Below are 12,552 nucleotides of genomic sequence, written 5' to 3' on the forward strand. Positions count from 1 at the left end.
AAGAATATATCCTTCTATCAAAATTTCATCGAATACTGTATTTCTCGATATATAAATTAATATGTAACATTTGGAGTCTTCTATTTGAATAAAAATTATGTTGCGATTGAATAATGATGAATGAATTCTAAATTCTTATCAAAAGATAGCAATTCTTTTACGTTTTTTTTTCTCAATGCTTTCTTCTCATATTTATTTTACTTTTTTTTTATACTTTTGTACTTTGTAAACTATTTTGTTATTAATTATTCTGATATTATTAGGAAGGAGCAGATTCTACGTATAAAAAGTATAAACAATTAGTTGCGAATTTCCGATAAAATTGCAGATTTGGACGGGGCACTTTTAAACAGAAATCTTTTTTATCTATCGCCTCCCCGATAAGGCAGGTGACGATTCTGTGATGGCAATACCTCGCAACCCCTATTGATGATCACGCCGCGCATACGACATGTATCCTTCGCGCGATGGTATACGATGCGATGAAGAGAATCCGCGGCGAACAGAATGGCGCATGCTCATCCGTATACTCATTCCTTGTCCTGTACTCGATCCTGTAGCCTGTAGTAGCCCAGTCGTCATCATCGGCTCTAGGTTGCGCGGGCCTAAAATCCATATCAGAGCAAGAGCAACCGCGCACGTAACATTCTTTGCTGGAATTGGTACAATTATATTTTGTATGTATATTGATATTTTGCAAAAAATATTATATACAAAAAGAAATTATATACCCGCGAAATTCAGTCTTCTACAAGATTCTTATACGTCGCATACTTTACATGTATGTATATCCCTCTAATTTATCTCATTCATCATTAATATTGTATAATATATCTATAATAAGAACTTGTAAAACTATATTAATTCATATAATTGTGTCAGATTTAACATTTATAAATAGTATTAAAATAAATTAAACTACACACAACATATAGAAAACATATACCTCACTAAATGTGCATCTATTTAAACTAGAGAGAGGCTGTCTCTAGTTCTTTGAATTTCATCAAATCGATCTTTAAAAAACCATCAAAGATCCTACAACTTTCGGCTTTTTAAGCGATTACAAATAAAGATTTGTTTAAAAATATAAATTAAAGAAAAATAAATGAATATAACGCAAGATTAGTGTATTATAAAAATTATAATTGTGCCAACTATATAATCTGACTATTATACTGCGCGGACGCAGTCACAGCAAAAACGACTTCTCGACGCGTCGCGGTGTTGTCGGTGTTGATGCACTAAGCAATTTCAAGCAACAAAGGTGATGAGTAGTGGCATATCGTTCCGGAACACGTATGGAATATTAGCGACTAGTAGTCGCGTGTTACCGTTATAGTTGACAGATGCGACGATACAATATTAGAAACATTCGCTTCTAGGGAAGAATTATGTTTAAATGTATAATCTAAAATATATGGCGTATTATGCGTGTGTGGTAAAATATAACGTAATATTTATCATCGTAAAAAATAGCCGGTGAGATTCTATAACATAAAGTATAATTTGCACAATAAAATCTATACCGTAATATAGCAACATTATACTGCATTTATGTCGTAATACGCATGATACAACTACGTTGACTAATTATCGCTTTGAAACGTTAATTATAAAGGATTAATTTTTACCAATCATTGGTCTGACATATTTGGTGTAATATAATGATATCGGAAGCGATCATCTTTGTGAATGGTTTACAATACACTCGTGTTTGAACTATAATCTGTTTCTCTTCGCTCTTGGCCGGGCAATGAGAGAATTCGCCTCTCATGCGCATTCATCAGCTCGAGGGTTAACAATATCAAAATAGTTAAATTGCCGATAAATCTCTCCGTTGAGTACACCGTGATAAGTAATCGCTTTTTTAAATTAGCGATCCGGAACTCTGAGAGTACTAACAATAAGTAATGCATCCTTCGCGAAGATTACAAAAGCCAGAGAGGCGCGGCAGAGTAGGTGCATCGTTTGTCGTATCGCAAACATTACTTAAAATGGACTTTTCTTAAGATTTAAAGCTTTTACTATTTGAAAATAATGATATTCTCTTTCTCTCTATATATATATATATATATACACGCATAATTTTTAAAGAGGGTAATCAGGCAAATATTAATTATAAAACTTTAGAAATTGCAATCTTCCTAAGGCTTTATAATCTTCCTAAGGCTTTATAATATTTGCCTGGTTAGTATAATATAGTATCCAAACAGATCATAAGAAAAGTGATTTTGCGATACAACTATCTTAAGGAGCATGCATCCTTGTCAAGGATAAAATTGCAAGATCTACATATAATCTTGCAATAAGGGAATATACATTGCAAATATAGTGTCTTCGAAAACAATTTTATATGTAGTTTAAACTACATTTACACAGATAAATTTATATAATTTACACATTCAGAAATTAAAAAAACGATCGGTTTTTTGTAACTTCTCTAAGCGACTTTACTTTAAAGAGGTATTAAAGTGAAGAAAGAAAAAACAAATAGAGTCAGAACAAAAATTTATGATTTAATAAATTTTATGTCGCTATTATATTGTCAACGTTTAACTTTTCTTTTTGTTTTTATGTTTTTCTTTTTTATTTAATATATATTTTTTAAATCTTTTTCGAAGAAACAAAAATGGAAATACATATTTAGTTAAAGCGATCGATTCAATTTTATCGAGAAAGATATTTAATATTACAAATATGTACAGTTTAAGTGAACGCATATGTGTATGTATGTGTATATGTTTCTATAAACATGGTGTGCTCTTATATTTCCTACGTAATTCTACAATATGACAGGAAAAGATTAAAGAACAAAGATAATAAAGAAAGGGTAAATAAATAAAACTGTAAACGAGTGAAACTTGAATATTGATTCATTTACTTTACAGTACTTATAAACAAAATTCTCTCAAGATCTTACCGAAAGCTTTCGTAAATTAAAACTCGATTGTTTGTAAATTTTTTACAATATATTTATATTAATTCGCTGATTCCGTCGGTTAGTTTCTATGTGTAAGAGACACACCTCATGAAATTATAGTTCATGCAAATCATCAGTGCATTGTGAACAGTGTAACAGTTACAATGTCATCATATGTAAAACAAAAGAAACTGAATAAATTCTATTTTTGACAAACAAACAATAAGTTATATAATAAATTATAATTATATTATTGCGTGTTTTCATTGTATTTCGTTGTAAACGTTTATAACTAATTACGATGATTCATAACAAATATTAAAGGTAACAGTATTAAGCGACAATCGCGCGTATCGAGATCGAGTTTGATAACCAGCTTGGAATATTCAATCGTTGTAGATGCTTTATCCTCTTGCAAAATTACAATCAAGAACCTACAAGTGAGAGATATTTTCCAAATAATGGGAGAATGCGAATTGTCGCAGCTTCCATCACGATGATTTGCGTCCCTGGGAAACTATTATAACTATCGATATTATCGATTTCGAGTATCCAAGAGCTTCGTCTAATAGTTCCGAAGTGGACCAAGAGCTTCGTGATGGATGATCGTAACCGTCTGACAGTCGATCCAAGTACTTACGGATCTCGTACTTCAAAGCGTATTGAGAAATTGCTGAGGAAGTCAAGTCGCGATATTCTACCCAAACATAATAATCTTCAATTCAATAATCTTTAAATTAATGAAAGGTGAAAATAGAAAATATGTGACGGCTAGCATTGTTATTTTCAATTATTTCTAAAATTCTTAGATATTTCGAAAAATTTTTATAAAATTTGTCCCAGGAATCTCATATCGCAGCCTTCTCTTTCTTAAGGAGTGTATTCCTCGCGGAAGAATTTTACTCTTCATGGTTGATGCGAAGAAAATAATTACATGTCAGGAAGAAGAAAATACTTTGGCTCTCGGTTTATCTTTCAAAGATTAAGCATATGTCGGCGGATAAAAACGCCTTACGTATTTAACGTATTTATATCAATAAATCAATGTAGAACCACAAAATTTGCAACCGACGCGATGCGATGATAAGTTAGGATAATACAATATCGAAACGTTAATGAGCTATGTAATCCTCCTAATTAAAAGTATCTCCCTAATTAAACAGAACGTATCTCAGTTTAGAATTACACTCACTTGTTTCACTTAATGAATTTATTATTCAACGAATTTCCAGTAAATTTATCCAATTGGAATGTGACTTATTTCTTCATAATCTCTTTTAAATTTACTACTATTGTAGTAGAAAGGGCTCCTTTTGCCTACAAATCGATTGCCTACAACATCATTTGCTTACAACTCATTTCTAACTTAGAGCCCGATTGCCTACGTGCACTTTTACACATAAATAAGATTTATATTTTTTAAATAAAGAATAGTGCTTGTAGACAATCGATCTGTAAATATATCTTTAGTTCTTAACTTTATGCTTGTGCGTAAAAGTGTAAGCAAATGAGATGTAGGCAAACGAAATCTTTCCCTATTAATAAATTAGAAACGAAATTGATTTTAGCGAAATTTGAAAACTAAAGAATGAAATTGATATGTTTATACTTATGTTGATGAAAATTTAATATTTAATATTTTGTATCAAATTATTTAGGACAATAAAAACTTAGATTGCCTCATATTGATAGTTTATCAAGATAAGAGAGCGAGAGAGAGAGAGAGAGAGAGAGAGAGAGAGAGAGAGAGAGAGAGAGAAAGGTGTGAGACAAATAGATTTAAGATATAGAATTATATATATGACATATACAAGAACTATCGGATGATATTCGAGACGCACTTCATGCGGAAGTTTTTTTGTACAAGTTCAATGAGTACACATATATGTACCTAAGGTTCCGAAGATCCATGATCCAAATATAATAATAAAACAGTATCTTCCTAGCTAATGTTATAAGAAATACTCTTGAATTATTTACAAAATGTTCCTAAAATAATGAAATATTTATGAAATCCTAAAATAACATTCTACAGGTATTCCGAAATATTCCAAAACGTTTACAGAAAGTAAAACCAATTACATTCAAATATTGTTAAAGATTCCTTATATCGTTACATGTTCAGAGAAAGTTTTATATATATTCTGCAAGATTATAATTTTCCCAGAAATTCCAGATCCGATAATCCTTGAATAAATTTTTAAACAAAATTGTATTGTCAAAAACATTCAACTTTGGGAGCTTACTTCACAAGCGAATTGCTGCGCTCTATATTCTTTCCCAGGTGATTCTTACTTACGAGTTAATGCATCTCCGTCAACAGAGATGCATATTACTCGTGGGTAAGTGATTTTCGCGATACATACAATTAATAAGTGTTTATATGTACATTATTCTGAATATTATGTTGATATGTGAATATTCTGTGATATGTGAAAATTCTTTTATTCAGAACATTTGACAGATTGGAAATAAAAATGTTTGAATCTTTCAGAATGACTAGCGTTAGCTGAGTCTATAGGAATTGATGATCTTTGAAAAAATATTTTGCCAATTGCCATCTTTGAACTATGCATCTAAATTTTACTTTTAAACTCAAGTAAACTTTAAGGTACTACATTGGAGAATTTTAGAGGAATTCTTTTTTTTGTTTTCTAGATACATTTGTTTTCTCGAATCGAGACAGCTCAATAGGAAGAATAACGCTACGAGAGGTCAACGCAGTGATCGAACATGGCCTGGTTTCCCATAAACGGCACAAAGCCGCTGGTCGGCGGCAATTATGTGTTGAATGCTTTGAACTATATTAATGAACTGAACGAGTCTTTCAATGCTGAACAGCACAAGTGTCTCGAACGTGAACAAGAACATGAAAACCAGAAGCAGGAACGGCAAGAATGCGAAATGAACTGGGATACCATACTGTGCTGGCCCCGGACGATTTCCGGTACCTTAGCTAGTATCCCTTGCTTCGACGAGCTTAACGGAATATCTTATGATAATACTCGTGAGTATACACATTCCTTTACAAAGTTTATAATTGGCATTAGAACAGATGTGAAAATACTTTTTCAATACTTTCATCTATCAATATGTATCCATCTATTCGTTTAGCAATATATCCAAGTATCTATCTCGAACTTTATTTAAAAATAATATCTATAGCCTAATTAATACATCCACATCAAAAAGAAAACCACTGAAAAATCACCAAGTTCTGATGAAAATATTTCTTGTATATAAATGATATATTTGATACTAATTGTCCTCATTGTCCGATAAAAATAAAATTAGGAATTTATTTAAATCATGCTGTACTGTCGAAATCTCGTGTTTATATAAGACGAATTCCATTTTTATCGCAATTCGAAACATATTAAGAATAAGAACTGATTGTTTAAATAGGATCCATTGTAATTAATGTCAAAATTGATTAATTTTTTTTTAAATGTTGATTTATATAATTAAACTAATTTATATATAATTAAATTTATATTAAATAGTGTTACACGATTTAGTTTCGCAGATGTAGTTTTATTAAAATTGTCAAAAACACTGATGATCCGTTTAGTTAACAGATTATGATTTTGTTACAATGCGGTTCAACTCTGTCAATTTAAGCCAAATTTATCAGTAAGTCAGCTGATACTGCAGAGAAAGAGAGAGAGAGAGAGAGAGAGAATCTACTAGAGTCTCAATTCAAGTCCAAATTCGATTAAAAGTTCCTATTGGCAAAGATTAATTTAATTAATATTTTTAAAGCTCAAAAAGTATTGTTAACCGATAAATGTATAAATATGACTTGAATAATAAAGGTATAACAATATTCCCTTTTCACAATGCACGATTTAGTCAATCTAGAAAAACAAGAATAGGGTAAAGTCGCCTATTAGATCTTTTTTTGGGATGCCTTTTTTTAAAAACTTGTAATTTATTTAATTTGTAATCTTAACTTCTACTTTCATGTTAAATTTATGGGAAATATATTTAAGTTTTATCGCAAAAATTAGCAATCGACAATAGCTATTATAATTTATTGATAAAGTTCAGACTGGTTTATTCCTACATGCGCATCTCTTCCACTTCACTCTCAATTGATTCTCGTTTTTGATCTGGAAGCGCGCGGCACTGGCGTAAATACATCATCAATCACATAATTAGTATTTCGATAAATCGTTTTCAGCAGCTTAATTGATTGTCCAATAATGATATCTTGATTGTATTCAAAATTAAAGTTATACAATCTTTTGATTTCATACTTAAAATAAATATAAAATTTTGTTAATGAAATGGCCGTTAAATAATAGATTAATCAATTTTTTATTTAAATATAAAAATGGATTATATTAATTATTATATCATAAAAACGGCTGCTAAAAACTAAAAAACTGTACTATATAAATATTGTAAAAAATTATTATATTTTTATATTATTATTATTGTAACAACAATTAAAGAATTACAGTTTTGCAATGTTTCTGGAATATTACAGGCATATTACTGACAATTTGCAGACATATTGTTAATTTACATTTTCGTAATGTCTCTGCTACATTGCAATCAGTAATATTGCAACATTGCAGCAATATATATTGCTTCAATCTTCTGTGCTGTATAGGTACATACATTTTTTTATATTGATCAATAAGTTTCGCATTTTTATTATTAACCTTTAACTTTAAAATAGATCATTTTGCGATTCTTATATATTTTTTTAATGCTTATTTAACCATGATGGACATCTGAAAACAGAAATCTACAGAATAGGAGAAAATATAATAAAAAAGAAGAAGGAAGAGAAAGTGTGATACGACACTTGTAAAATACAAAAGTTCTTCTCTTCTTTCGTTTTCTACGAATCAGATGCAGCAATTGAAAACAGAAAATTAAGGCTGGTAGAGACGATCAAGACTTGATGAGACAACAATACGAAGTTTTAATTTGATTCTATCTCCAACCAATCAAGTGAAAACAATTCAAATCTTCTTCGTTTGAGACCGATCCCTTACAACTAAACGGTAGACTTTTATCGATCTCGTGAGCGCGATTTTTTAATATTTTAACAAAATTGAAGTTGAGTAAATACAGATTTTAAAGCTGATGAATTACTCTTTCACTTTATAATGTTTTATATAATCGTAAACATAATTTTAATTACAACGTGTACATCTAAATTACGTAAAATAATTTGATATTACAATATAATATATTGCCTTTTAAACTGTTTTAAATTATAACAGATTATATCCAAAAATTTCCCAAAATTAAGTCAGATTACTTTACTAACAACGGAAACAATCAAAATGATTAATCATGCGATTTGTTCTTCATTTAATGAAGTTTCTAAAAGTCAAATAGAATATTGTATATGAGTAAATTGGGGAGATAATATGATAGAGAGAAACGGGAGAGAGAGGGAGAGTGAGAGGGGGAGGGGGAGGGAGGGAAGGAGAGAGAGAGAGGCAGAGTTATGGAGGGAGGGGGAAGGGAGGAGAGAGAGAGAGAGAGAGAGAGCCGTGAAAATTCTGGAAATATCGATTTTAATTAAAATGTTAGCTTAGAAACGCGTTGTTTGTTTTCTCCTTGAGTATGAACTTTGAAAGCTGTATCTGTCTAGACCGATCTATTCCCGATATGTGATCTCGTATAAGTACACATCTGACACTATCCGACTTAACTCGCTATAGAACCATTTGATCACATCCTATCATGGTTCTTCAAGTTTATTCGATAAAAACGTGACGTCGATACATAGAAGACTAGAATAAACGAGATAAGAAATGTAACGAAAGATCGAAAATTAAGAAAAAAAATTTTTCTAATTTCGATTTTGCTGAAACTTCATCCTATACAGAATGTCAAGTAACAAATGTGCTTGCATAGTACAATATTTGTTATCAACATGTTATCAACATTTTTTTAATACATAAAACAATTCTTTTTATTTAAAAAATTTTAAATTAATGTAAAAATATCTATCATTATTTACTGTAACTAATAATTTGTAAGCTTTTAAGATAAGAGACGTTGGAAAAAGTTTTAACAAAAATGTCATCCATTAACATAATAATAAAATAAGATTTTATATTAAATATTATTTTATTTCAACATTAAGGACGTTTCATTTTAATAAAAACAGATTAAAATAAAAACAGAGAAGAAGATTGATAATTGAATAATGACAAGGTGAAATAAATGTAATTTTACGATGAAATTAATGTAATTAAGCAATTGCTTTTCGGCTAAAGCAAATAATTTTTTATATACGAAAGACAAAGTTTATCGTGATAACCAAGATCCGGCAAGATACTGACAATGAATAATATGTCATGCCTCGTAAAGGGGGAGGCTTTAATGATTCAGCTATATAACGAAGAGAACAGAGGAAAGAAATCCATAAAGCTGGTTACACTCGTCGTGCGCGCGCGCTCGTATGCTATGATTTTACAATAATATTGAATTGACAATGCTGGATTGGGCATCGATATCCAATAACCATTTTGAAATGGACTAAATGTATGTCATATTGTCGCATTGAGGTCGAATTTATCGTATTTATCTGTTTAAGCTATATTTATAACATTGTTTATTGGAATACCTCGTTTATATAATCGTGACTCTTTAATTCAAATATAATTTTTTTATAACATTATTTTGACATTATACTTAACTTTACAATTTTTATTTCGACGTTTATCAATAATATTTATATTTGGAAGATAAAATTTTGCAAATATGCAAAATATAAATTATGCAATTGCAAAATAATTGTAAATTATCAAATTAATGTAGTATATGTCAATTCCAATCAAATGGAACATTTTTATTACATTATATTCTAAACATTTTTTTAAATATGCCAACTTCGCAAAGAATTTCTGTTGAAAATTTTAAATAGTTAAGTAATGAAACAGTTATTGTTCTGGACCGATTAAAGCAAAGACTCTTATTCTACTTTTCCACAATAATAAGCAGAACAATACCAATTAGAAGTACTAAACAATATTTTGTACAGTCCTGAAAAAATTTCCAAGATTGAATTTATTTTCCATTTATTTTTAATAATTTTTCTCACACATGAATATACATATGTATGTATGTTTTGTTGTACCTATATGTATAATAAGATGGATAAATATCTTTTTTTAAATGTATTAATAATAGAACAAGCAGATAAAAAAAATAAGAGAAAAGAAAGTACTGGAAAGAATACGGGCAGTAGGAGTCAAGCGCAGAAGATGTAAATAATATTGTATATCACGCAAATAATATACCACTTTTGAGACAATACCTCAGCTCCTCAGAGACAACACAAACTAACACAAACATAAATAAACTGTGAATAAAAAATTATGCTATCATGGTGAGCTCCCCTACCTCGAGAATTTAAATACTAGAATTAAACCCAAAAAGAATGAAAGAAAAAGAAAAAAGAAAAATGAACGAAAATAAGGAAGTAATGGAAATGTCGAAGTAGAGAATATGAAAAACTAATTTATCAAAAACCTTAAGATTATAATTAATTATCCCGACAATAAGGACACTCACCCTGATCACAAATTATAAACTATATCGCAAATATTACTATGAATTTTACAAAAACCGGTTCTCGATATTTTGGCCAGAAAGATACTTATCAAACACAGTGAGTTACTTTTAAGTTTAGTTTTAGCTAGAGAGTTAAGATTCATTACTGCGTACGAATGACACTAACTGACTAGACGTGACAACAACCCAAGCCTTTATAGCTTGTCTATAATCGAGAGGTAGGCCTTGGGAAGCCCCTATATCCGTCTGCAAGTTGAGTCCGTGCGTCTGTCTCCTGATGAATATCATCTCCGAAATCAATCTCTTCCTGGAGTGAGGTTCCTCATCCAGTATTGTAACGTTGTCCCAATCGAAATCATGGCCTTCTTGTAACCGTGATGGTCCGTTATGACATTACGAGTAAAAGTATTCCATCTGATGTGGTTCTTATGCTCCGTGATTCTTGACTTCAGTTGTCTATCCCACATAACTTGCATCGCAACTTTTACACGAGATCTTATAAACAACATTTGATTTCTTATCACGCGGTAAAGGATCTTTATGTCTACACACATCCTAATGAATTCTCGCAATTTATTAGTACTATAGAACGATACCCTCATACGCTCGCTATTCAATCTGCTAAACTTCTCAGTAATACCACAATCGAAAGGAACAGTGAAGGCTGCACTGCTTCAACCCTATTATCATTAACAACACTCTTCCTACTTCTAGCCATAATAATTTTCTTCAAACGATTGTTAATATTCTCAAATATAAAATTCAATGGATAATCATTCTCTAACAATACTTTAATAATGAAACACAAATCAAGGTGAAATTTAGGATTCGAAAGCAAAACTATCCTATCAACTAATCCCGCGATTGTACCTATTTTTTGAGAAACAGGATGCTGTGATCAAAAATTCAAATATCTACCCGAAAAAGTCGGCTGGTATCAATTGAACTCTATCAACTCATTATCCCTGATCACTGTAACATCCAAAAAATTCAATCTATCACCCCCTACCATAGTGAACTGAAGCCTAGGATGCTGAGAATTAAAAATATCAAGAATGTGGAACTAACCAAAGACGCAGGTACCGTCAATAATATATCGTCAACAAACTTATAGTAAAAGGGCAACGGAAACCGAATCAAAGACAAAGCTCTAACCTCTAGCTTTCGCATAACTAGATCCAGTTAATTTGATTTGTTATACGGATTTATTATACGCAGGCTGTAAATATGCGTCCACTTCAATATTCTTCTTTTTTTCAATTTATTTATTCTGTTTTTGGACCGGAAACACTTAGATTACTAAAGAGGAAGGAAAGTATTGAAAAAAGAACGTAGAAAAAGAAAAATACAAGCAGAAGAAGAAGAGAGAAAAAAGGAAAAAGAAGAAAGAATAACATAATATCAAAGAAAAAAAAGGAAGAAGGAAAAAAGACATGATAACTTTAAAAATGAAAGAAAAATAATAAAGATAACAAATATATAAAAAATAAAAAATTTTAGAAGTTTTACTTTTTATAAAAAGAATTTTGTTGGCTAGTTTTGATTAGATTTCAACACGAATTAATTTGCCACACTCTTTTTGCTTTGAAAATACAATTTCTGGTAATTTATTTAATCAAATAAACTAAATAATGCAATTACAATAATAAGTAATTTATTAAATCCAAAATAAGTTAGGATATTAGTTGAAGATCCGAGAAAATTAGAAAGTAATTTAATATAAAGGTTAATAGTTTTTCAAATAGGTAGATGTCGTGAATAATTATTGCATCAAAGCAGAGCAAAGTTTTAAACTACAAAGGAACAAACAGCATACTTAGCAATATTAGGTCTCCAAGGAAAATAAATGGGAACAGCAACTCAACATTCGTATAAAAGCTAAATTAAGAATAAACTTCTACTATGCAAAGATCTATACAAAAGCAAAAACGAGTATACGTAAGCAAATTTGTAGAAAACTCGCAATTTTGTTTTACTTTAAGTTAAAGATAATATATAATAATTGTAAGATATTTATTTTCAACATTATTAAATTTTTATACATGTGTGTGTGTGTGTGTGTGTGTGTGTGTGTGTGTGTG

At 30.2% G+C, this 12,552-nt stretch overlaps 1 protein-coding gene across 4 annotated transcripts in view; it reads left to right on the forward strand.

Moving 5' to 3' along the window:
• The window catches only part of LOC108745715 (diuretic hormone receptor-like), a 43,041-nt gene that overhangs the window by 5,955 nt on the left and 24,534 nt on the right, over nt 1–12,552 (forward strand). For all 4 annotated transcript variants that reach the window (XM_018482024.1, XM_018482023.1, XM_018482026.1 and 1 more), the window contains exon 2: nt 5,582–5,930. In XM_018482024.1, coding sequence (XP_018337526.1) covers nt 5,657–5,930 — 274 coding nt within the window. In that variant the 5' untranslated portion in view covers nt 5,582–5,656. The remainder of the gene's footprint in view (nt 1–5,581; nt 5,931–12,552) is intronic.

The sequence above is a fragment of the Trachymyrmex septentrionalis genome, unplaced genomic scaffold (genome assembly GCF_001594115.1).
Source record: "Trachymyrmex septentrionalis isolate Tsep2-gDNA-1 unplaced genomic scaffold, Tsep1.0 scaffold148, whole genome shotgun sequence".
Lineage (NCBI taxonomy): Eukaryota > Metazoa > Arthropoda > Insecta > Hymenoptera > Formicidae > Trachymyrmex > Trachymyrmex septentrionalis.